This window comes from Sciurus carolinensis, chromosome 4 (assembly GCF_902686445.1).
Source record: "Sciurus carolinensis chromosome 4, mSciCar1.2, whole genome shotgun sequence".
Taxonomy (NCBI): Eukaryota; Metazoa; Chordata; class Mammalia; order Rodentia; family Sciuridae; genus Sciurus; species Sciurus carolinensis.
Window position 1 is genome coordinate 93,418,830 of NC_062216.1, and position 26,594 is coordinate 93,445,423.

The 26,594-nt window shown below is 39.3% G+C and overlaps 2 protein-coding genes across 2 annotated transcripts in view; one reads left to right on the plus strand and one right to left on the minus strand.

Annotated features, from left to right (window-relative positions):
- Window positions 1-17,701: 17,701 nt before the first annotated feature.
- Window positions 17,702-26,594, minus strand: part of C4H12orf71 (chromosome 4 C12orf71 homolog) — a 70,593-nt gene continuing 61,700 nt past the window's right edge. Inside the window, exon 3 of the mRNA XM_047549735.1 lies at window positions 17,702-18,261. Coding sequence (XP_047405691.1) covers window positions 17,702-18,261 — 560 coding nt within the window. The remainder of the gene's footprint in view (window positions 18,262-26,594) is intronic.
- Window positions 17,836-26,594, plus strand: part of Ppfibp1 (PPFIA binding protein 1) — a 224,170-nt gene continuing 215,411 nt past the window's right edge. Inside the window, 1 exon segment of the mRNA XM_047548085.1 lies at window positions 17,836-18,003. The gene's annotated coding sequence lies outside the window, so the exon portion shown is untranslated.

The following is a 26,594-nucleotide window of genomic DNA, read 5'->3' on the forward strand; positions in this document are numbered from 1 at the left end:
AACTCCAAATGTCACTCTTATCCTGATATCCTCTGTGCAGAAAACTTAATTCATTGCTAGAAATGTGCAATTTGTTTGAGTGCTACTTATGCTGTGATATTAACAGAATTCTAAAAAGAGACATTTAATTATACATTTACCTGAGCATTACCTGCAGAAGTTCTGATTCTTTACAAATAGGATGAACCTCTGATATTTTCTATTTTAATAGATTCCCTAGCAATTCTTATAATCCAAAGAACCACCATGTTATGTTATGGGCTAATGAGGTTTCAAATTAGTCATTAACAAGGTTAATGGAGAGATGACTTTCTTCTGAGGGAGAGGAAGAGGAGGAGGAGGAAGGAGGGGGAGGGAATCTCCAGGACATACAGAAAGGGAAGGAGTCAACAGTTTGGGGAACAATGATTTATATGTTTAAAGGGTCTTGTGATAATGAGTGTATATGCAGGAAGACATATTTTTAAAAAGTCACAGCAGCTTGTTCACGAATGACAGGACTATTCAGACCAATCTGTACACAGAACTTGGTGTATGTTTCTGATAACCCTTAGGTAAAATCCCTTACTAGATACAGTACCAACTAATTGACTTGTAAACCTCAAAAGGGAAATACTGAGTTTAAGTAGGTCAAATCAAGCTAAAAGTTGTGTGACAATCATGTAATACTAGTGGGGAAATATGGTAGAAAATAAGGGTGTTTTAAAGAATAAATCAATATTTTTGTAACTTCCAAAATCTACTTTAAAAGTTTTGACTAAGATGGAATAATTGTTTCTGGAGGTGAATATCCTTCAAGTGGGAATGACACTACTTGCACATCAATTTATTTTCTATTTGTCAGCACCTTGAGCTGGAAAACTGGAAGTCACATTGTTCTGTTCTACCTAGTGAGGGGAACATTTAGTAAAGGACTGTGATATTAAGATGGTAGGATCTGCACATGTGATAATTCAAGTAACTGCTTTTGGTTGGTTGGACTAGGTTTTATTTCAAATCTTTTAATGCCATAATCATTTGAGCCCACCGCCATGCTCTGGATCATTTATGAAAAATGTCTGAATCATTGTACAAATATGGCCTCAGTTTTAGACTATGAGGAAAGAAAACAAATGTTCACAAAATTTCCATTCGTCTGTTTTTTGAATGAAAACAGCTATAATGTAGTGACAAGAGCTTTGAACTTGGATTCAAAGTTGGGTTAAAGACATGTTCTGCCAGGAACTGTGTGTTTTGTGGGGTCATCCAAACTCTCCCTCTGGCAAGAGGGCCACTACTGTCTTCTAGCTCCTTAGACTGTTGACTGTTGAGAATTGAGCTCTGAAACCCTTTCTTGGACTTGCTTTTGCTCAAAGAGAACTGCCTCTTATGGCTCCCTTCCTTCTCTAAGGGTGTCCAGCATCCAGTGACTAATCCAGGGCACAATTCTGAGGGGTCATTCCAGCCCCAGAGCTCCCCATGGGATCAGCTGAGGCCTCTAGTGCAATTGTGACACACATCAAATTCTCCATTTGTTCAACCCATTCCCATCACCCACTTCACAGATTCCACCCTGAGAGTATTCCCCAATAAACCTACCTGCAAGTCTTCATCTCGGAGTTCATTTCCCAGGGAACTTGACCTATGACACCTGCAGAAATAAACAAAAACCAGCAATATCAAGGGACTTAGTCACCATTAGCTGCAGTATGGTGGAGACAGAATAGTGGGCAAGTTTTACAATGGGAAAAGGGAAGGCTTCAAGTATGTCCTGGTTGCAGACTGCTGGCCGGGGAAGCTATAGGCAGGCTAACTAGAAGCAGGACATCCTGTATGAAGGGTTAGGGTGCATACTTGGCTTTCTCAGACTGGTCCTAAATTGGAAGCTGAGACAAGAATTAGGGAATCTGTCAATTATTAATCACGCCTTTGCTTACACATGTATAAATTGAGGAAAATAATACCTGCCTCATGAGACAGTTGAATTAAAGGACCTGATATTTAATAGGTTATAGAATGTTGTTATTATTACAGTGAACAATATTTTTAAACATGTGAGATTAAGTTAATTAAAAACTTTGGTCTGACCTAATAGTGAAAAAAAATGAATTTGCATATACTTCCTTATATAATATACTTGAAGTAAAAATGAGTGAACCACAAACTGTGAAGCCCATATTTGACTCCTTTTTCATATATCACAGTCTTTCAGAAAGTCTTGTTGCTTTGACCTTAAAATTTATGCAGAATTCAACCCCTTCTCACTACCTTCCTGCTACCAACTACCCTGTGGGCCACCCTTATTGCAAAAATCTACCAAATCACTTTTGTTGTTGTTGTTGTTGTTGATGATGCTGGCTATTGAACCCAGGGCCTTATGCATGCTAAGCAAGCACTCTAACAACTGCGCTCTATATCCCCAGCCCCCAAAATCACTTTCAACTGTCTTTAATTCTACCCTCATATATAATTCACATAATTTGAAGTGATACTATTTATAATGTGGGTCTCTTTATAATCATGTCTCTCTTAAAAATCCCTTAGTGGCTTCCCATTTCTTTTAGAGTCAAAGTTAAAGTCTTCATGAGGACTTTCAACTACCTTTATTTGGCCACTGTCCTGTTAGCCCTCTAACCTCATCCTATTCTTCTTATTCTCTCCATGACACCTCTCCTGTTTCTGGGACACATCAGGCACACTCTCATCTCAAGGGTTTGGCCCTCGCTGGCCCTTCTGCCTGGAAGTCTCCACCCCTTGATATCCACGTGGCTCATTTCCATAGCACCTTCAAATCTTGGCTCAACCCTCATGTTCTTACCTATAATAAAAAAGACAGATAATAAGAGGTGTTGGTGAAGATGTGGAGAAATTGGAACACTAATACTTTACTGGTGGAAATATAAAATGATACAGCTACTTTGGAAAATAGTAATTGAAGAAGTAAAATACATGATGCAGCAATCCCACATGCTAAGTAAAAGACATCAGACAAAAAGGCCACATATTGTATAAGTCCACGTACCTAAAATGTCCCGAAGAGACAAACCCTTATAGGCAAGGTAGATTAATGGCTGTTCGGAGCTGGGGAGAGAGTTAACTAGTAATTAATATGGGGCTTCTTTTTGAATCAATGAAAATATTCTGGAATTTGATAGTTGATGGTTATTGTACGTATATCATCATTTCAATGAGGCCCAAGTGACCATCATGGTAAAGTTGCATTCCTTCCATTCTTTCTTCCTTGTTCTGTTTATTTATTTATTAGTTTTATTGTTTTTATGTCTTTTTTCATTAAAATGTAAGTTCTACAAGAGCATAGACTAAACCAGGACTATATAAGCATCACAACATTATATATGTAATATCAGCAAATATGTCCTTTTAGAAGTAGTAATAATAGCATTGTAATTAATGAAATTTCCTAAGAGTGATTATTTCACTCCGAATGCCAAAAGGTTGAAAGAAGAGGAGTAAGCTGTAGATGAGGGAGTCAAAACTTTAAAAGGTTAAGTAATCATAGGGAGGAAAAGGGTTAGATTCACCAGAGGTTTTTGCCTAAATGAAAAATAAAGAAGAGGAGGACGAACATGCTCCATGTATAACCAAGTATCTATCTGTCTGTCTGTATATTTATCATCCATGTATTGATTTTTCTATCATTTATCTATCCTATTGATTATGTTCTCTGGAAGACTCTAATACATGTCCCAAGGAAATAAAATCAAATTCACTTATGAGTGGAATTGAGTCTAAGATTATATTACTCACCTCAGATTGGGACCTAATAAGACTGTATCTTCAAGTGAAAGACCTTGGGTCTATAGCCAAGCAGAAGTGGGGAAAAGGCAGACTGATTCTTAACATTCATACTACTGTCCTCTGCCTAACTCTGCATGGTATTGGCCTAAGTCAATCACAGTGACCCTGAGCACCCTGCCAATATTGATGTAGATGGAAACATAGTGATTCAATTCTGGCCAACGAGATTGGAAGGTACAGTGTATCTGCTGGAGGAGGGGAGATTTCTGTGTAAGAATTTCCTTAAAAAGAGACAGTTGAGAAATTACATTCCATTTATGTATGAGCTATCGAAATGTATAAATGTGTTCTACTGTCATGTATAATAAATTAGAACAAATAAAAAAATTTTAAAAAAGAGTAGAAAAATCTCTTTCTCTCTCTCTCTCTCTCTCTCTCTCTCACACACACACACACACACACACACACACACTTTGACTATCACTGTGTACAGATTTGATGTTTGAAATTCCTTAAGTAATATTGCAACTGGTTTGGGCCCACAATCATTAAGACAAAGTCAGTAGATACCACAGAAAGACAGAAAAAGCCTGGGTGATCACTGGTATTAATGAGCACTGAATTAACCCATCTGTAGTCCTACTATGTATGCCTCTCATTGTTCAAGGCTCTTAGATTCAAACCTGAGGAGAGAAACTGAGGAAGTGGGGGCAGAGGCAGGTTAGAAAATTATTTTTCAAAGATCAGTTTGAATTCTTTATACCATATTTTTATTTCTATATATAACTTGTCTTTAAAATAATTTGAGTGATTTAGGGACTGAAGATGTAGCTTAGTGGTAGAATACGTTCCTAGCATGCACAAAGCCCTGGGTTTGATTCTCAGCATCACCAAACATACATATATATATATATATATATATATATATATATATATATATATATATATATATAAATTGAGTGATTTTATTTTCTTTATATTTTACTTATGGGTAGGTGTCATCTTTGTCCTCTCTGGCAATGTTTCTTCCATTGACCACTATTCTCAGAAGCCACAATGATGCAAAGGTCACAGTCATAGGCTGGGAATGACCCATTGCCCATTCTTCACCCAGGCTGCATGTGAAGCACAGGCATTGAGATTCTCCAGGGATAACAACCTTTCCTGTTTCCTCCACAATCTCTATAGATTCTCAAATTGAATTCCCTTCTGGAAGGCAAAGCAAGTCTAAAGGCCAGTTACTTTTTTCTAACTTTCAGGGCCTCTTTACTCCAGAGCATGAGGGTAACTTACTTTCCTATTTTTAGGCAGGAGCTTACATTGTCTGTCCCAGCCTGGAAACTTGTGTTCCTTTTAGCTTCTGAATGGTGGGATTGCCATAAACTCAAAAATCACATTTGTTATCATGACTTCTTTCCTTTGGAAGGGTTTTTGCTATAAGGCTTTTGTGCATGTATATTTAATAAATGAGCAAAGCAGACAGTTGCATTATTGTGTTTGATTAGAAGTTTAAGACTTGGGATGCTTCTGTAACAAAATTTCTAAATAATATTGGCTTAAGAACCAGGCTATTTATTATGTAATCTGGCAAAATATCCACAACCAGGGTGGTTCTAGAGTCAGTTAATTAAGCAGTTCAATGATGTCAGTGCTCTGAATCACCCTATCTTCCATTCTTTCGGCTTTCCCCTCATGGTACCAAGATGGCTACCATTGCTCCAAACATTTTTAAGTGACACAGCATGCAACATAAGAAAATATCAGGGAAGGAGGAGCATCTTTCTCAAAAGCTTCTAGCACTTCCTCTTGGGCACCATTGATTAGATTAGAATATAAGTCCCAACAAACCAAGTATGGGCCCAATATGCTACCTTTCCTGAAGTACAACAAACATTCACACTATCCATTTCTTCTGAAAAAATAGAGCCTTTGCAAAAATTTAACAGGCATCTCTGGGTAGTGGGATTGCAAGTGATTTTTTTCTTCTGAAAATTTATTCAATGAATATTTATTACTGAATACATTTTTCATTTTAAAATAATATCAAACTTAAAACATTTGCAAGAATAGAATAAGGAAATTTCATAAGCTATCTACCCAGATTCACTAGTATTGAACATTTGACCACATTTTTGCCTTATTGATTTCTCTCTATATATTTATTGTTCCTGAATCATTTGAAAGTCTGCATATATCATTCCCTTTTCTTCAAAATATTTGAATGTATATATCCTAAGAAGAATAATATTCTCTTACAACTCAACAGTATGATTATGAAATTTAGGAAATTTAACATCAATACATTATTTAAATCTACTACACATATTCTAGTTTTGTCAATTGTCCCAATACAGTTCTTCATAGAAATTCTTTTCCATATAAGATCTAGTTCAATATTATATTGCATGTATTGTCACATCCTTTATTGACACATATAATAATAGTACTTGTTATTTTAAATCATCTTTTAACTGAATGACTTTTTCAATACTTTTATTATCGTTCATACTCATGACATCTTTTAAAAGAGTAGGCCAATTATTTTACAGAATGCCCCTCAGTTTGAGTTTGTTGAATTGTTTCTTTGTGACTAGAATCAGATTATGCATTTTGAGCCAGGGTACTACCTAAGTGGTGTTATATTTGCTATGGTGATGTGAATTTTTTTTTTTTTTTTTTTTTTTTTGGCGGTGCTGGGGATCGAAACCGGAGCCTCATAGCTTGTAAGGCAAGCACTCTACCGACTGAGCTATCTCCCCAGCCCCTGGTGATGTGAATTTTGATCACTTGAACAAGGTATTGTTTTCTGGTTTCCCCACGGATGTATGATTTGTTTTTTTGTTTTGTTTTGTTTTGGTACCAGGGATTGAACTCAGGGGCACCCAACCACTGAGTCACACCCCCCAGCCCTATTTTGTATTTTATTTAGAGACAGGGTCTCTCACTGAGTTGCTTAGTGCCTTGTGGTTACTGAGGCTGACTTTGAACTCACAATCCTCCTGCCTCAGCCTCCTGAGCTATTGGGATTACAGGCGTGTGCCACCATGCCCAGCTGATTTTTTTAACCATAAAGGGAAATTATTTTAAAATAATAAATTATAGAACATTACATTGCAATAATAAGAAACTGATTTTTTTAAAATTCTTTTTTGTGGTACTGGGGATTGAATCCGGTGGTGCTCAACCACTGCATACATACCCTCAGCCATTTTTAAACTTCTTAATTTTGAGACAGGGTCTTGTTAAGTTCCCCAGTCTAGCCTCCAATTTGTGACCTTCCTGCCTTGGCCTCCTGAGTTGCTAGGATTATAGGCATATGCCATAGGAACTGAATTTAAATGAAAAACTATATGCAATGATCTCTCATTTGGACAAAGAATATTTACTGTACCCCATGGATGATGCTGAATTTGAGAGCTAGAGTGGGACTTGAAAGCACCAATTTGCAGAAAAGAAAGGAAGTTCTGGAGAGGTAAAGTAACTTTCTCAGAGCTAGTGGCAAAGACAGGACTAAAAGCAGCATCCTCTGTCTCTGATGTCAATCTTCTCACTCCACTGTCCTAGTGAGCCAAAGCATAACAAATGCTTCTGCTTCTCAGCTGTCACCAACTAAGAAAAGAAAACGTATTTGTCCCCTCCTTGCCACTTGTAACACGCCCCAGTCTTCAGTCCATTCTTCAGAACTTCTCACATTAAAATACTATCATGTCCAAACTGGAAATGAGTTTCCTGTCTTATCATTTAAATGAGTTACCTTAATCCCTGGTTATCTCAGCAAACTCACTTCTCACTGCTCACAGCTTGGAGCCAGTAAGAACCAGATAAGGAGCCTGGACTACAGTGTGTTGGATTTGGTCCACAGAGGTGTCTTTGTATGACTTTTGAGTAGAAGAGTCGTGATGTTTTCTTTTTTCCTGACTCAAAGCAGAGTCAACTGTGCTATTTTGAAATCTACAAAGGCAGACAGCCGAAGAACCTATAATTGTACAGGGACCGTCTTTCCTGGCAGCCGTGTCTCTGTGTGTAGGCTGTGAAGGGCAGGACTGGCCCAGCAGTAGAGTCAGTGCCAGGGGGGCTGAGATTTAGATTCAGTGCTATCCTGATGCTAGCACATTTCCTGTACTGCTGTTTTGTTCATAATAGCAGAACTGACCTTTCTGTGCCTCTGCTTCTCTAAATAGCGATAAAAAGAGCTGCTCTTATCTGTTGACATGGGTATTTCATGCAAACAAGTGGAGCATACTGAAGGGAACAAACTTCAGTGGCTTGGGGCTGGGGAGATAGCTCAGTCGGTAGAGTGCTTTGCCTTGCAAGCACAAGTCCCTGGGTTCGATCCCCAGCACCCCCCCAAAAAAAACTTCAGTGGCTCTTCCACTTGCTGGTACAATTGCTATGGTTGTCCTCCCCAAATTAATATATGCAGGTCCTAATCTCAGTAACTCAGAATATGACTCTATTTGAAGATAGAGCCTTTAGAAAGGTAAATTAAGCCAAGCATGATGTAGACCTATAATCTCAGCTACTTAGGAGACTGAGATTAGAGGATCTCAAGTTTGAGACCAGCCTGGCCAACTTAGTGAGACCCTGTATCAAAAGAGAATTAAAAAGGGACTAGAGATGAATGAGGTCGTGGGTTCAATTCCCAATATCACATTAGAAAAAAAAAAAAAAGGTAATGAAGAAGTTATAATGAGGCCATTATTGTAGGTCTTGAAGATCACATGAAGACACAGAAGGCAATTATCCACAAACTAAGAAGAGAGGTTCAGGAAGACATCAACCCTGTAGGCACTTTGATCTTGGACTTCCATCCTCCAGAACTGTGAAAAATTAAATTTATGTTGTTTAAGTCTCTCAGATAGTGGAAGTTTGTTATGGCAGCCCTAGTAAATTGATACAGAGACCCTGGGTAAGTGACTAAACCCTTTTAGGCAGGATAAGTGACATAATTCACAGGACCCAGAGCAAAATGTAGGGCCCCTTGTTTTAAAAAAAAAAAAAAAAAAAAAAGTATTAAGAATTTCAAGATGGCTATAGTAAAGCATTAAACCAAGTTAAACCCTTCAAAGATCAGGGGTCCTGAACAGCTGCACACTTTAAACTCCGCCCCCACCACGACATTCCCTCTGCTTCTAGGCCTCAGTTTCAACATCTGCAAAGTGGTGGTAATAATAGCACTTACTATTAGGGTTCTTGGGAAGATTAAATCAGATTCCAGGATAAGCTCTCAGAGGACATGAAAGGGTGACCAAGAAGGGTGTTCAAAGTTTCACATTAATTGTCTTGCCTGGGATGAGCCCCAGGATCACAGGAAAGAATAGTTTGTTTTCTTTTTCTCTATTTACGGTCAGTGAGACATTAGTCAGTGGGACAGGAGACTGTTTATGGTGAGGTGGGATGGAGTGTGGGAGCAAAGATATTTCAGAACTGAGAGATTTTGCCAGGTGAGCCTTGCAGACAATCTGATGACTGAAGTCTGAGGGTCTCTGCTGAAAGGCAAGCAATTTCTTTTTCTGCCTCCCGCTCTATTACTGCTGCCCAGAAAGTATGCCCCACTGCAAGTGGCATTTGGATTCCAGGTTTCCGTGTTGTTGCCTGACTTTCTGACAAAAGTGTTATTATTTCCACACACATGACTCTTTTATTCTATAAATAAATAAAGCTTTAGAAGGCAACTGAACACAACCCTGATGTCTAAAATGGGACAGGACAAATAAAGTAGATCCTTATGAGATTAATACCCATGAGGAGATATAGAAAGGGGATTCCAAGTGGCATTTGGAAGGGGGGGCGGTTATTTTATTTGACATATTTATTACCTTCTAAAATAATTTCAAAGCCAGTGGTTTGAACATTTAGAATAAAATGCCCTTCTCAAAATAGAATGAAACACCAACACTAATGATTTTTCAAACAATATCACATGGAGGTGATTTTTAGTTTAAGACATAAAGTTCTAACTAGATCTTTTGCTGGTAGCAGCAGATTTCATGGCCTAGTGATCAGAACACACCTTACTGGTTCTTCTTTGTAATTTATTTGCAATTCGCCTCTCCTAAAAAAGCTAAATCTATGGGTCCAACTCTTCCTTCTCAACATGATGGTGGCATTTCTGATAGGAAAGCTCAGAATCTTACAAATTAACCAGTAAGAAAGCAGCATCTTTCTTTGAAGTGCTGGTCACACTCACAAATATACTCAGTAAAAGCAAAATGAGGTTTATGGAGGGAGGTTTTTGGATTTATTCTTAGTGAAACGAGATGATAGTGAATTATGTCCTGACTTTGTTCTCATTACAATTAGAATAAATCTATACTCCTTCAAGACCCAAAGTGATCTGGCTGCTGAGAGGTTGTAGAAAGATAAAACGATTTCCAAACCCCTTTTCTTTGGTCTTTGTTCATTACCTCTATAATCATAGCCTCTTCATTCTAGTTTCTTATGGAAGGAATGAAGTAGAACAGGGTAAGTAATTAATATAATGATGTTTAATTAATATGCAATGATAATTACATGTTGTAAACTAATATACTCTTAATTCTCAGGGTGTATGGCAAAATACACCACCAAGACAGCCTGAGGCTGACCCAAAGTAATGTAATGTCACAAGGAAATATGAGTTAGAGATAGACTGTCTTAATCACCAGATCATAACCCTAAATACTTTCACTTTGTTTCAAAATAAAAAACACTTCACTTTGTATAGTACATTTCTTTCAGGGTTGGTAGAATGCTCTCACATGTATTATCTCATTTAAATTTGAAGCATTAGTTATGCTCTTTCAAGTGGGAATGCTTTAAGGGGTATTCAGATGATCTCAGGTGATAAAGATTTAGTGTGAGACTACCTGGGGAATGAAGGAAATCAGGAAACCACTGAACTACTAGGCCTCATGAGAACTGAAACACAATTCAGAGATTCAAGTCACTCTTCTCTTTCAAACTGGGTTGAATCATGCTACTTAGCTCTGTGACCTCAAGCAAGTTACTTAAACTCTCTGTGGCTGTTTCCTCTTTTACAAAATGAAACAGAGCTCATCCACATATTGAAGTAAATACAACTAAAGCATTTAAAAGAGTACAGAAGCACACAGCAATTGGGATTTGCTTTTTCATTATCATTTTTATTATTGTTGTTATATTTTCAATTGATTCAGTAGCTACTGTCTGTCTACTACCCTCATGGTGTCTATGGCCTCAAGACTTCTGATTACCACCTCATTTGTCCCTTTCAGTTTTATGTTTTACTTCAGTTACTGAATACTTTTATTTATTTAGATTTTTTAAAATAGTGCTGGGCATTAAACCCAGGGCCTCATGCATGCTAGGCAAAAGCTCTATCACTGAGTTACACCACAACCCTGACAACTTTCTGTTGATCTCATTTTCTGTACTTTAACCTGCTCATGCTTCTGTTGATTGCTTTTATTCTCTGTGCTTCTTTGCTTCTGCTCTTCTCTATCACCTGACTTTCTGTGTCTCACATTTAATATCTTAAGAGAAGATTTGATTGGGCCAGCTAGTGACTATTCAGTGTGGATCTCTGCCAGAGTTCCTATGCTTTCTTGCCCCAGGCTGTTGGCAAGACTATACTGGACTGTCTTTGAATGAGATGAGAATCCGTGGTCCAAACAGTACTATGGAAGGTGGCAAGGGCCTCAGCATGTTAACTGAGGAATCCTGTGCAGAGAACCATTTCAGACTGTCAGAAGGAGGCCATAGGGGTAGCAGCATCCAAATTTCAGGGCTCCAATTCAGGATACTCTTTTGCATTATTGCCACCCCATTTACGATGGAGAAACTAAAGCTCAAAAAATGTGAAGTGATGCTAGGTCTTAAAACTTAGAGCACACACTTTATTTAATTTTACCAAAGAACGGGTGCTATATCTTACACTTTATTTATTCAGTAATGAGCGATGATTTTTTTTTTCTTTCCAGAAATGGCATCTTGCAATGAGGGTACTTTTCTTGCTATTACATGTATTTCATTTAGGATTTAAGCAATATAGGTCAAATATATTTTCATCTGGAAATCATCTCAGGTGAAATAAAAGTAAAGAGGTTTAAATCACTTAAAGGACAGATATACTGAAGGATAATTGTGACACTTTGTCTTTGCTTCCTTAAAACTCGGGTTAGTTTAACAAACCATAGTACTAATTACCTGGCAATTGAAATGCCATAGAGTCAGCATCCCCTTCTATGTAAAAGTTTTTCTGAAGATAGAATCTGGAAGCGCAAGGGAAGGCAGCAGAAAATCCAACTTTTACAGGACTTGGAGATAGTTGCTTCAGTCTGAAGATTTATTTATCAGCAACTTGTTTCAACTTGCCAGGGAAATTCCTTCGGTGAAAACATTTATCTAAAACAGTTGTTCGATTCTCATCTTACATCTGTTTTTAGCTAAAATTCATTTCTCATAGTCCTCTTAGAAGTTTGTGGATTGAAATTAACATTCCACTTTAAAATGTAAATTCTAGTTAAGTAGAAGAATTCTAGTTAAGGATTAGAGAGACTAAATAAACAGTAAATTAATGATTGTCTAGGTGAAAAGGTGAGTGGGATAGAAATGAAAGGATCAGTCTGAAGCTTGGGAATCACATATGGCATTGGTCCAGGAAATGGTATGCACCATAATGTCAAATTGGATAAATTTTGATTAGTAGTGAACCATGAAATATTATTTGAAACATAAGCCTTACTTAATATTGTGGCCTGTGAAAATTAAAGGGGGAGTTACTGGTTATGAAAAATGCTCTGTTGTTGATTGAGCATGTTTCTGAGAACTTTAAAGAGGTTATGCATAGTGCATGCTGGGAGGAAGGATGGCAACCTTGGAAAGGCCTGACAGCTTAGGGAAAGTCTGGGTCTGCTTGGGATGAATGCTGTGCATGGAATGGAAAACAGGAATTTCTCCTATATATTGAAAAGGCTGTCATACTCTTTGGGTGCCTCTGTCAGAATATAGGAACCTAACTTTTTGTTAGGCAAGGTACTTGCTCTGTTGCCAAGGTTGTCCTCAAACTCTTGAACTCAAGTGATCCCCCGCCTCAGTCTTCCCAGTAGCTGGGACTACAAGAGCTTGCCACTGCACCTGTCTATCTAACATACTTAAAAAATAATTAATTAAGTTTGTAATGGAGTTAATTGTTTAAGAAAATTTAATTTGTTTAACTTAGCTATTAATTGTACATTAATCAAAGATCATGAAGAGATCACTTAGTTTTAATTAAAAATTTTTTTAAACTTATAAATGGACTAATACGATGGATAAGTTGAATAAAACTAGGTTTTTGAATTTATCTCGTGGGTGACTAGAGAATAACCTTGGGTTGCAAGGAAAAAGTGATTAAAATAAGTCTCTCCCCTTGGAGCAAGATAATGTGCCTATTTCTAACCTGTCTCAATAGGCAGGAGGAGGGCTGGATAAACGATATTAGTAGTAATAGCTGAACAATGACTTAGTATTCAGCTAAAAGATATTAAAATAGTATCTGGGTTGTCACCAATGCCATGCTTGTAATCAGAACAAGCAGAAACTTCCTTTAGAAGGAATTCTAAAACCAAGGTTCTTCATGTAGATTTGGTTCATGATTTATATCATGTGTTTAGCCCACTCCATGTTGGCAATGTGCCTGGGATAAGTATAATAGGAGGATCCAAAATCCTTCATTATCAGTCCAATCAAGTTATTGAACTTCTAAAGACCTAACCATAGCAGCTTAGGAGTTTAAAGCAAATGACAGCATTCGCTTATTCATTCACTGAGTTTTTAATTGACAAATAGGACAAAAAAGAAATCTAGAAGTAAAGGATGTAAAGGTGAAAGAAATTAGTGTTCCACCCTCAAGGACTATAATGAACTTATAGTCAGTCAGTGAAGGATAGAAGCCTCTACAACAACAATAGTACAGTTTTATGTCACAAAAAATACATATATGTTTATCATGATCTATTATGTATCAGGCAACGTGCTCTTGTCTATGACATCTGGTCAGATCCTAGCAACAACTATGGGAGGTGGATTCAAGTAGAAACCTGCAAAAGTCATTCATAACTGAGGCTACCTTAGAATACAGGTACAAAGGAATTCAGTTTGTGCAGTTTGTGTAGTGTGGGTGGAAAAAGAAGAGTTGAAGTTTAGTGCAGTGAGCTAAGTGGGGAACCAGGATGTAAAGGCTTTTTTGGATGCTAGTCAGGAAAGTCTAGTTTTTGTGCCTTGCTGAAGGAAAAGTCATTCAAATGTTTCAAAAGCAAGCAAGAGTGACCAGGCTGTGCTTTAGAGAGCTACACCTGGAAGCCTGGGAAGACCAGGCAGGCAAATGACAGAAGCATGATGACTAGGTCAGCCTTCTTTTGGGGTCTTCATCTAAACAAACCAAGTAGGGAAGGGCTGCTTTTGGAACAGGAATAAAAAGAAGACTCAGCATGGTCTTTGTTACTCCAGAGGGCAGAATTAAAAAAGGGTAAATCATGGATAAGCAACGCTTTAGATATGGAAAGGAAAAATAGCTTGGGAGTTCAGCAGACCTTGGTTTCAGTCCCAGTTCTGGGTGTTCTAGAACAAACCATTTATGCAATCTTGCTGCACTTTTTAGTCTGTATGTAGCATTCACTTTACAGGATGGGAGAAAAGTCAAAAACAGGATCTGGTTGGACTGGAGAAAGATCTTCAATGATGAGCTGCTTTCCTAGCTTGTGCGCTCCTGTTGCCAGGGAAATTCAAGCAGGGGCTGCAGGTCACCTGTCAAGAATGCTGTAGGAGTTTTTGCATCCAATAGGTGGTTGCATCAGAAGACTTTTAGAGTCCTTCTCTGAAGAATTTTTGCTGCTTTGGTTGTGCCCTACCCCCAATAGTGGTGATAATACCTGGCAATGTTCATACGTACCAAAGAATAGCTAGGCAGAAAATAGTTATCTAGGTCTATAAAGCTAATTAGTGTTGAAACCATAGGCTTTTTTTTTTTTTTTTTGGTGCTGGGGATTGAACTCAGTGGCACTCAACAACTGAGCCACATCCCCAGCCCTATTTTGTATTTTATTTAGAGACAAGGTCTCAATGAATTGCTTAGTGCCTTGCCATTGAACTTGCAGTCCTCTGCCTCAGCCTCCCGAGCTGCTAGGGTTACAGGTGTGCACCATACACCTGGCAAACCACAGGCATTATAAAGGAGACATTTTTATTAAGTGAGCTAGAATCCAGGATAGTGGGTAAGTCCTGGTTCCAGGTCATCTGCCATCCTGTTTTGCTTCTGTTGCAGTGTCCTGATCCTCTGGACAGGAGTTTCCCCAAGACATCCAGAGGCCAGTGGTTTCAATGTGTTTGTTAGACTCTTTTTTAAAAAAATGAAATCTTATAGTGAAGCCTAAATGAAGAACGGCTAAGAGCTGTCACTGGGTAAAATGGAGTGGGGCGAGGTAGGAGAGGAGGCTGAAATCTTCCCCTCCCACTCTGGGTAACGCCTGGTTTGAACACCAGTGCTGCAGACCTGGCCTGTTTTCAGCTCTCCTCTAGAGTCTTTTGTTTTCTGGATTCCAGTGGCAGCTGTTATCATTCCAGCTGCAAAGGGGATGGGAGGCAACTTCCTGTTATTCTATCCTGCCATCCCTACGGGGGTGGACATTCCCTCCCCCATCTCCTGTGTTCAGCAGTAGTTTGGAAGAACTTGAGCTTAGAGGCAGCCAACCTATTTCTAGGGCTGGAGGAATGGCTGGTAGCCACCCAGACACTGTTTGAGGACATCTGGGGAGCAAGGCAGGTAATAGGCACTGACAGACAAGTATGTCCCTGCCTCAGAGATGAAGAAAGATGAGTGGCAGAGAGAGGTTGAATTGTGGGTTCAGAAGGTGTCTGAGAGAGTTAAAGGTTGTTAAATAAATGGTGGGTGGGTGAGTAGGGGAAGGGAAGGGCTCCCATCCTAGCAGAGACAGAGGATGTGGGGGACAGGAAGAAATAGTTAAAGTTTTTGTCCAAGAGATTATTTGGAACATTTAAGTGTAAGGAATGGAAAGTGGAAAGAAGTGATATGATTATCTATTTCCTGGGGTCCTATATATTTATCAAGCCTTTTCCTTAAATTGATTATAGTCAATTATAAGGAACACAAAGAGGAATTAACCATGAGGTTTACTCTTCAGAAAGCAAGAAATGTATTCAACAGGAAGGCAGGAAATATATTTAACTGGACATGTAAAACCACATATTTACACATCTGTACAATCCTAATTATCCTTATATAAACCTCTGACATGGGTATTGTCAGCTTCATTTTAGAGAGGAGGTAACTGAATTTTAGTTTCAGTGACTTGCCCAAAGTTACTGACTCAGTGGCAAAGCTGTGCAAAGGACCTCACCCCCCGATTTCTGTTCATTGTAGCACACAGCCAAATTTGGCAGAGGACAAAGACTTTAATTTAATTAAGCTTTGAGAGAAGAGTGGGGAGTCCAGTTATGGTAAAAGATGAGAAACAAGCAAGGTCTGTGAGTAGACAGGTTTGACTGCAGTAGGGGGATTCCCAGGAGTGATGTAGTAGATTAGGTGAACTAGGAGCGATTAGGGGGGTTTGAAGATCTACCTGAGAATTGCAGGGAAAAGGAGACCTGATATGGAGGGGAAGATGTGAGGGACATCCCCCTTCCATTCCTTACATCTGGTAGTAGTGCAGAGAAAGAATTAGAGCTGGGGGTGAGGGTGGGGCTGGGGGTGGTGAGGGGAAGGAATCATGGAATCAGGAATACAAGTGAGGAATGTGAAATAGTGTAAGACAAATAACACAATGTAATAATATAAAGTAGGTGTAAGAGTGGTAGCTCAAGCCTGTGTGTGTGTGTGTGTGTGTGTGTGTGTGTGTTTAATAGCATTACAGTGTTTGAAAGAATGTGGAGTACAAACACGTGTGTACAAACACAGGCTGATTGTGAGGATTAAATGTGACACAATGCTGGTCTCTGCACCTCTGCAAATTTTGACAGAATGGTGAAACATGTGACCAGTCATCAATCGAAAAAACAATAAAAAACAACAGTCAATAATTAATTGCACTTCTAGAAGATAATGGATAATATGCTACCTATATCCCATATAAATAAAGTCACTGTTCAACAGTCCCTTCTGCCCTTGGTTAGTTATGGGGTAAACTGAAAGAACGTGGCCTGAGAATCTTTGTTTTCTCAGCCAAGGGAATTATACAGCGAGATATCTGCCAAGGGTAAATGTTAGTTAATTCTTAATGATAGCTCAGCCACTGCAATTGGTTCCATTCAACAGTAATTATTCTCATGTGGTTTGTTGAACTCAATTGTGAGGTTTCTCCCCTTTCTCCCTTTTCAGTTGTGCATTCGAACAGCAGCCTTAAGGTTCTTAAAAGGGTAAATAATACATATATTTTCTTCTGGAGATTCCATCTTATTTGCTTTGGAAGCTTGTATGGTGTGATTTTTCATCGCCAAAAGGAAAATCAGCCACATGGTCGATAACCCACCAGTTAACAATTCAGAGCTGGGTCGCCGTTTCTAGGGATTCTGTTCCCAATCTCTGGAAGAGCTTTTAAGTTTTAAATTCCCCTTTGAGAAAACACCCAGCAGTCTCACGAAGAAAGGGCAGAAGGGTGAGCTGGCGTTTCCTTTATTTGCATGACTTAAAGCTAGCCATTTTCTGCACCACGCGCCGCCCGGCTCGTACTTGCCCGTGACACAGAGGCAATTGTTTTGCCTTAAAAGGGGGCTTGGGTGGGTTGGTTTCGTTTCTGATCTGGAATATTATAAATACGCCAAGAAAAGAAAAGTTTAAAACTCGGTTCGCCAGGTTCTTCCCCATCCCATTATCTCCGTTCCTCAGAAATAGCAGGAAAGGCAGCATTTTTTTTTTTTTTTCCATCAACACCCACTTCCAGTCCAGTCTCGCTCAGCGAGGAATGTATAAAATTAGTGAACTCCTCTGAGTGACGCTCGGCGGGCCCAATCAGTGGGGGCGCAGGCGCTGCCGCCCCGCCCCGCTGCCGACGCTCTTTGGCTCATTCCTGCAGGCGGGGAGGAGAGAGGGCGGCGGTGGGAGGAGGAGGTACCTGGGGCTGGGAGTGATGTCAGCTCCCAGCTCGGTGCCTGCCCAGATTCCTGACATGGTGTAGGGCAGACTGGGTGGGGACGGGCCGGGGACCGAGTCGTGCGCGGCTTGCCTGCGGCTGGGCCGGGTGGCGGGGCTTTGAACTGGGAGCGAAGGTGAACGGAACTTTTGGAAGTAGTGCCGGCGGCTCTCACCCCCAGGTAAGGGCGGTTGGCCGCGCTCGGCCACCGAGCCGAGTGGCACCGCTGCGCGGCTGCAGCCGCCGCTCCTCCCCTTCGCGGGGTCGATTTCCTTTTCCAGCTCGTTCCTGTTTCCCAGTGGGGACCGGACCGGCACTTTTGGGGGGCGAAGGTGGGGGTAGGGCTGAACTCCTACGGCGCCGCGCTCGCTTCCGTGTGAGAAAAACGCCTCCACGGCTGGACGTCGGGGGTCTCGTGTGTGTCCGTGGGCCCCGCACCCTGGTCGCGCAATAATTCCAGAGGAGCCTGGTCCGAGCGGCGTGTGTGTGGGGTGGGGCGGGGGGGAGAAGGGTTACTCAACAATGCCACAGAGATTTTGGGAACTATCGACTCAAAAATTAAGCTTTCTGAGAGGAAAAAAGTTTTGTTATTCTCCAGTCTCCGTGTGGCCTCTTGTTACACGTTAAGTGAGCAATATCAACGTTATGCTTATAGATCATCGTACAGTACTTTTTGTAGTCCAGTCAGGATGTGAGAAATGCACTTGGGCTGCGTTTATCGTGAGCTTGTGGGAAAACTGGCCACCTGGGCGCACTCTAAAATTGACCCCTGTTCGCTTGCATGTCTACCCAACTTTGGGCTCCGGGGGCGGGGGGTCAGGAAGGCCGCCCAGAATCTTCAGATCTGTTTCCTGCGGCTGCCTGACGGAAGGATGAGGGCTGGTAGTTGTGTTTTCAGGAATCATTTTTAGATAAGCGAGTTTTAACAGGGAAATGTGGTGGAAGGCGTGGCATACAAGCTCTTCATTGTACGGGCGTGAGTTTTTCCACATGTGGGACCTAAGCAAATCCTTGCTTTCAGTAAGAACCCGAGACTGCAATGCCGAGAGAGCTTGATTTAAAGACTAAGTTTGGTATTTAGAGAAAGCATTTGCTGTCAGGAGGAAACAAGTCATTTAGAGAAGTGTAAGACTGTTATTCTGATGTTTATTTCCTGTTTCAAACCTGTTTTTTTCTGCGTGGAGATTTTGTGTGTGCCGCTCTCTAACTGAATGTGATTGACTATTTGAAGAAAAGAGAACTCTGCACACTGATTGAGAACTCTGCTTATCAGTACTTCAGGGCTCTTTCTTTGACTGAGACTTGTGAGTAGTTTCCCTTTTCTTTCTTTCACCGCAGCCCTCAGTAGTGAAGACCCTCCTGTTGCCAGGTCTGGAGGAAATGGAGTGGACTTCACTGTGAGTCAGGAACTGTATCCCAGGCCTCTGACCAAAAGGGCTCTTCCAACAGATGGGGGAAAATAAGACGCTACATTTCGTCTGGTAAACCCAAGAAGTGCAGTGATGGAGGGCTTTATGGATAGTTCTCTGTCTTTTGTAGCAGATGACAGTTTTCAGAGCTAGAAAGACGTTGTGTTTTTGTTTGTTACTGTTTATAAAACACCTGGGTGTGTATTGTTCTTAGTTCCTACAAAAATTAAATAGCACAGGGTGGATCAGAACAGGCTTTTTGAAAAGGGAATGTGTACTTTACTGGAAAGACCAGAACATTTTAATTTTGGTTTGCCTTTTGGATAGAGACACAGAAATTGCTAATGGCTCAGCAATAATAGTGAGCAAGATTTTTCTGTTTATGTTCTATAGTAAGTATGGAAAACATACTGTATTTTCCAGTTTGTTTTTTCAGTAGGAAAGATGTGGAATTCTAGTGGACTAATGTGAGCTGTCCCTAGCCTTGGTTGATTAGAGTATTCAAACTGCAGCATATAATACCAAAAGATGGAGCTGCAAAAACTAGACAGGCAAGCAAAAAGTATCTTTAGGATATTATCTTCATGTGCCAAATTCAGACTTACACTTTCTTTCCAAGAAATTAAGTCTCAGTTTAGGGGCTTGGATATTTCATGGCTCTAAATTTGATTCACAGTGTCTGTAATAACAGTCATTTTACATTATTTCTCTTTCTCCATCATGTTTTTGGGGACAGATATGGTACAGTATAACATGATATTTTAAAGGACAATATTTTAAGGAATGTTTGCATTATTGATAAAAGTGGGATCAGGTTTTGGTTAAGTTCCTTTGACAAACAGCAAACATTGTTCCAATGGCTACTTTAAAAATTAGGGTCAACTGGCCTTATTGAACAAATGTTGACTTGAAACTCAGACCACACTGTAGTTCCAGATCAATAGTGCCTAATCACAAGGGTGTCAGACAATTCTTGGGAGCAATTTCAATGAAGGAATTTAGTTAACTATTTGTGTAGTCTTTTTGTCGCTCATTGTACCAGCATGAGATAAATCAGAATAATTTCCTCCTATTATTTATTAGCTGACTTTTAAAAAAATCTTTCTTATCCATGACATGAAATGTTTGTGTTTGTAGTTAATTTTGTTGACAGTTTGTTACATTAAAATTAACTTTTTGAGTTTTTCATTTTCCATTTTTAAAGGTACCTTTATCTCAGAACACAATCTTTGAATTGCTGACTAAAAGAAGACCTCATTCAGTATTCTCTTTTCAGAGATATTAGTACATGTCTCTGACTTGGTTTGGATTACCGTTTCAAAACAACAAATGAATGAGTTAATTAGTGCATATCCATTCATATGTCACCTCAAATGAAAACATGGGCAAGAAGTATTGTATAACCCAGAGATTACCTTAGAACGTCATATTAGTTCTGAAATGTATAAAAGTCACGGTTGTGCAGCTAATTATGAAATTTCTTAGGGAGCCATAATTATTGTTATTATATTTTTAACCATGGTCAGATAGAGATGGGAGTAAACAGGAGATTCAAAGCTGTTAAGGCTAGTGTCACATTTTGATGCTGGGCATTGTTTGGAAATAAAGAGAACTAAGGGTCTGTCCTTTGACCAGCAGGTCTGTTCAATTAACAGCTGATAATCCCACAATTAAATCATTCATCCAACTGTCCAAAAACTGAAACTGTCTAAAAATTGCTACAGGCTGATGCAGTTCTCTCATTCGTAGTATTTTATGTCATTTATCTCTCAGTTTTACTGCAGTGTGTGTCAGAACCCCATTCTCAGTAAAACCCTGTAGCTTTTGTCACATATATCACAGAGATTGATGCTTTATTAAATGGAGCTCATAGCTTAAAAAAACAAAAACCAAAAAACAAGCAAACTGAGTTAATACTCTACAAAATACAAAGACTTTTAAAATTCTTTATTTTAAATACAATAATTATTGATGTTAGTTTGGCATTAGATGTTAATGTTTCAAAAAGCCAAGTGGTGAGGGTTTCTGTTACTTCAGTATTTTTTTTTTTTTTTTTTACCCACTTTAAAGGATTTGAAACACCATACAACTGGAATTTAAGAAATGGGTTTTTCCAGGAGTTTCAAGTTTGCACACTTGGTAGGCAACTGTGGGGGAGAAGGGAGGGTCTGAGTTAAATATATAGCACTCTGTGCTGTTTCTATTTCTGAAATGTGGGCTTGGACTCTGAGTGGTCCAGGTGGGTGTGTTGTCACAGTTTTCCACTGCACTTAGGTTGTGTGTCTCCCTGGAACTTGGTGTGACTCACGTTTTGACTGGCCCACATGCACATCCTTGTTTTTGTTGGCAAGTGTAAGGAGTTGAGAATAGAAAGACTATTTAGTGGTTTCTGTACAGTGGTACACCTAAAAATGTCCATGACTTAAGGAATTGTACAGATTCAAATTACATTGAGTATCAGTCATTCTGGCAAATGCTCATAGCTTAACTATGGGTCATGTAGGAGGAAGATCAAGTACTATAATGTTTGGGGCTAACTGTAGATTCCTTGGGCACCCTCTGAACTCGAGAGTAGGTTTAGGCATTTTCACCTCTCCTTTAATTTAGGGAAATCAAACACTAGACATAAAAACACACAAGTTAAAGAAAGCAGGTATGCTTATTCCTAGAGTGTGTTTATTAAAAAAGCAAACTTAAGTTCACTTGGTGAAAGAGAGACTGAGAATTTGGTTACTTATTTCTGAAAACAGTGGCAAGTCTTATTCAGCAATAAGCAACTAAATTCTTTAGTCAAGGAAGGCAGTTCTTGAGAAGTAGGTAGGTACACTGGGAAGTGTGTTAACTCTCATAGGGTGGATGTTAGACTGTACAGTATCACTTAATGTGCTTACATCAGCTTGTGTTTCTGTGCCTAGGATGTAGCTCACTGTAGTTCTTTTTCTGGCCTCTTGTCATCTTTATCTGTATTACTTTGCACAAATGCCATCTCACTGCTACAGAATTGTATGAGTTATTTATGAGGAAAGTTTATTGAATCTCCTTTACTTGGAAAGAAGTGAAAACCAGGTTTAAACTCTGTGGTCCACTTTCTTTATGTAATAATTTGACAGTGTAGCTGCAGTTGTACAGAAAGTCCCTGTAACTATTATCTTTTTCTAAAGATGCTGATTCTTAGAAAAATACACAGTAGAGAATTTTATTTCATTTGAATTTGAACATGTTCATCTACTTCTTATGAATGAAAGAAGAGTCAAATGGGCCTGTGGGTTCTCCTCTAAATTAACTCTGGAAGGTGAGAGGAAGGAAGAGAGACATTGAACAGTCAGGGGAAAACACTCTGGTGGAACTATGAATCCATCAGGACCATAGTCACCTGGGTCACCTGGGTCTCAGTGTTTTTCCTTTGGATCAGCTGCTTGGATGTTTTTGTCAAACTTTCACATCCTTCCATCCTCCACTTCCAGCAGTGTATGACTTTGCATAACTGAGAAAGCTTCTAAACACAGAATTTAGTTTCTGTTTATTCTTTGCCTAGGATACTTTGATTGTCTGGGTTGACTTGCCCTCTGCATCACTGTGTGGAATGGACACACCCAGATGTGCATCCTTCCCATGTCTTCCCTACAACTAACCCCATTTTGTTTAATTCACTACCATGACCACTTAAAAGTGCCCGATTTCCAAGAATCCCCTGCATCTAGGAGTGTCTTTGCAATGTAGTCCTCGCCAGTGAGAGATAATTAGCACGGTTCTTCCTCATCCCCAAAGCTCTGATAAGGGAACAGCCTCTATGAGCTCAGCTGTTAGGCCCTTTGTTTGTATTTCTTTTTTCTCCCTGGAGAAGAGGGACAAACCATCTTGTGACCAAAGACAAGAGGCTTGAGGGTTAAGAATGACTGGGTAGAAGATAAGAAGGAGGCTGAGAAGTTGATGGCATTCTGGAACTGCTATATTAAACCTGATCTTTCCATCTCTTGACTTTGATAAGAAAAACAAAATCTCTTTTTGTTTAAATCACAGAAATTGTATATGTACTTGTAACCAAATGTGTTTTAACTGAATCTAAATCAAAAAAGTTCATCTGTTCTTTGGGAATTAAAAGGCATTATTCTGTAGGAGGGGAAAAAAAAGGATAGGACTTTGGAGCTATATAGATTTCAACTTGAAATCCCGACTTTGGTGTTTATTACAGTCTGATATTTGCAAATAATTTAACTGCCCTGGGTCTCATCTCATGGTAATACTATGTTTGTGTCAGTTTTTGCAAGGATTAGAAATAATTAGAAATTATTAATAGAAATAATAATGTACATTTGGCACATAGATTTTTAGCAAAGAATGGCAATTATTATGGAAGGAGAGTGTAGTGGGGAACCTGAAGAGGGTAGGGAAGTAACTCAATACCCCTTCTCCTAGTAGGTCCTCAGTAAACCTAGGTGGAATGGGTGAATGGTAGGCTAGCATTACAGCTGCAATCATTTGTCTCCATATGCTCATGATTCCTTTTAGCTTCCATCTCAGTCCCACATGCCCAGACCAGGATTCTTGGAATTTTCTGTTCTCTGAATATTGGTTGAGAAAGTAAAAATGTTTTTATGAAACTTTTATTAGCTATAACAAAAGAATAAGGATGTGGACTCTGGAGTCAGACAGTAGGTTAGAATCCCCTGTCCTTAATAATTGTGATTGTGGTTAAGTCTTCTGTGAAATGGAAATACTGGGTGGTTATGAGGATTAAATATGATAATGTGTGTGAAGCACTAACAGCTGTTTTCCTGGGTACCTACCTCCATTGGGCTGATTATAGATATAGTTATTATTTGTTGAACATTTGGTGAGCAATTCCAGCCTTGGTATAAGGTCCTCTTGGAGAGGTGAAGATGAACAAAACGTGTTCTTTACCCATCCCTCTATATATGTACAGGAAATGAGGGCAGAAAAGGGATAGTGTGATTTATATACAACCATAATAAAAAACAAATTTAGAATGCTACTTAGCTGTTAAAAAAGATTGAAAAGAATATACTGAGTTGTACAGGTGTCTGTATATTTTAAGGGGAAAAACCCCACATACATGTGGTTTGCATTTGTCAGTGTATGGGGAGGGGATTAGAATGTCAATGAGGATGAAGGGGGGATTCATTATTTGTTTTACAGCACAATATGTCTCTTTTACAGTTGCTGCACTAGAACTTGTTTTCCTGTGCATTACTCTTGCAATAGAAAATGTGTTAAATTTAAAATCAACAATCTGTTGGGGCCCTTTGGAACTAGGTGAGGGAAGATCATACCTTAAGCTAGAATAATCACTCGAGCAAAGAGGTCCCACTGAAGGAGGTAGGGTTTGAATGGGTGGGTAGGACATTTTGAAGAGGAAGTGAGAATACCTGGGTTTGGAATAAAATGTAGAATTCAGTGATTAGACTTTGAGTAAAATAGCTAGAGAGATTGGTATTAAGAGAGGTAAGATATCTTGGGGCTAGATTTCAGAGGTTTTTAAGGGTAGTGATAAGATGAAGCTCTACAATGGATTTTTTTTTTTTTTTTTTTTTTTAAGATGAGGAGGGAGGTGATTATTTTATAAAGATGACTCTGGAAATAGTATGTTGAATATTTTCCCAGGGGTGTATGTGCTAAGGGAGTGGGAAGGACAAAACACTTTTAATCAAGGGTACACAAGCAAAAGTGAATTTTAATGGGAAATATGATGAGTTAAGATCTGAACATTTGGAGTTTGAGACTCCATCATGATTCACAATAATCCACCTTAGTTTTCTCATTAAGTAAATTGATAAAATAATAGTATCTGTTTCATTAGGTTTTTAGGGGAATAACAATGTAAGGACAGGTAATGCTTACGTAGCTCTTATAATGTAGCAAGTACTGTTCTAAGATACTTAACTTAGCATAATTCCTACATCAGCCCTAAGAAAATGTACTGCTATTATACCTTTATTATACATCAGGTCTTTCAGGCTCAGAGAGGCTAAGCAGCTTTCTCAGGTCACACAGATTGTTCATGCTGGACTCAGGATTTAAACTCAGGCAGTTAGGGTTCCAGAGACAGTATCCTTAATATCAGCTACTTCATATTCCTGTATCTGACTTGCTTCTATGCTTGGTATATTAAAAGTCATTAAGAACTGTTGGATGGTATTGTTCACAAAAAGATTTTAAGAATTTAGAAATTTGGATTTGGAGTATAGACATAGTCCTAGACTAATGAACCACTTTCATGGAGCTTTCACATAAAGAATGAGGGTAGATGAACTTCTCAGAGAAGATCATGTAGAATAAAAGAGAAGCAAGCACCCAGCATTCAGGGAACACTTGATGTTTAGAAATGGTCAGGCAAAAGAAAAGTTATTTAAAGGAGATAGAACAGGAACTGACCTAGGAGTAGACAGTGATGACAAAGGGAAGAAGCACAGTCAACATAAGGAACTGTCCACAGCATCCAGTGCAGCAGACTGTTCATGAGGATGGGCCTGAGAATCTGCACCTAGTCTACCTGCCAGGTAAATTTTGTGAATTTGCCAAGAGTGGTTTTAGTAGCGTGGAAGAGATAGAATTCAGAGGACAAAAATTGAGCAATACACAGGAGGCGATAAACTGCAGGTGGCCTGTTAATCTATCCTTTCAAGAACTAATCAGAGAAACATGGAATATAGTAGCTTAGGTCAGTGGAAGGTACCAGGAGCAAGGGTGATATTACAGAAAGGAAAGTGAGCAAGGAGTGAGTGCAAGGTGGGGCGAGAAGGACTGGGATAGACTCAAATTCATGGGGAGGGTGAGTAATTAATTAGTCTTAAATACTTAAGGACACTTCTTTGGATAGGTTGGTAGAAAGGATGGGGGGAAATGGGAAAAAAAATGGTTAAGAGTTGAGAAAGTCCATCGCAGGCAGTGTTACAGTAGAGTAGGAAGCAGTGAAAGGAAATTCATAGACAAGCAACTCCAGCTCGAGAGAGGCTGGCTCTAGGGATTATTGGTACAGAGGAAAAATTTGACAGAAGTCTCTCATCTAAACAATACAAAGTGACATATTTACCAGGATGTGTCTCCAGGCAGGAAGTTAATTTATTGAAGTGGAAAGTAGTGGTTAAAAAAAAAAAAGAATGAAATTAGACAAAGGAAAACTTGACTGTATTTGAAGTAGAAAAATTTAGAAGATCAGACTTAATGGTTCACAGACCAGCTTCTTGGAGAAATTCTGAGCACTCTAGTGAGAAGCTACCCAGGTTTGGGGCCACAGTTGGGATTTGGTTACAATGGAACCTCCAAGGCACTGGGAAATAATATAGAAAGGAGTTGTCCAGAGGAGAGGTCACTGCGTTAAATGCTTTTCCTGACAAGGTTGTCT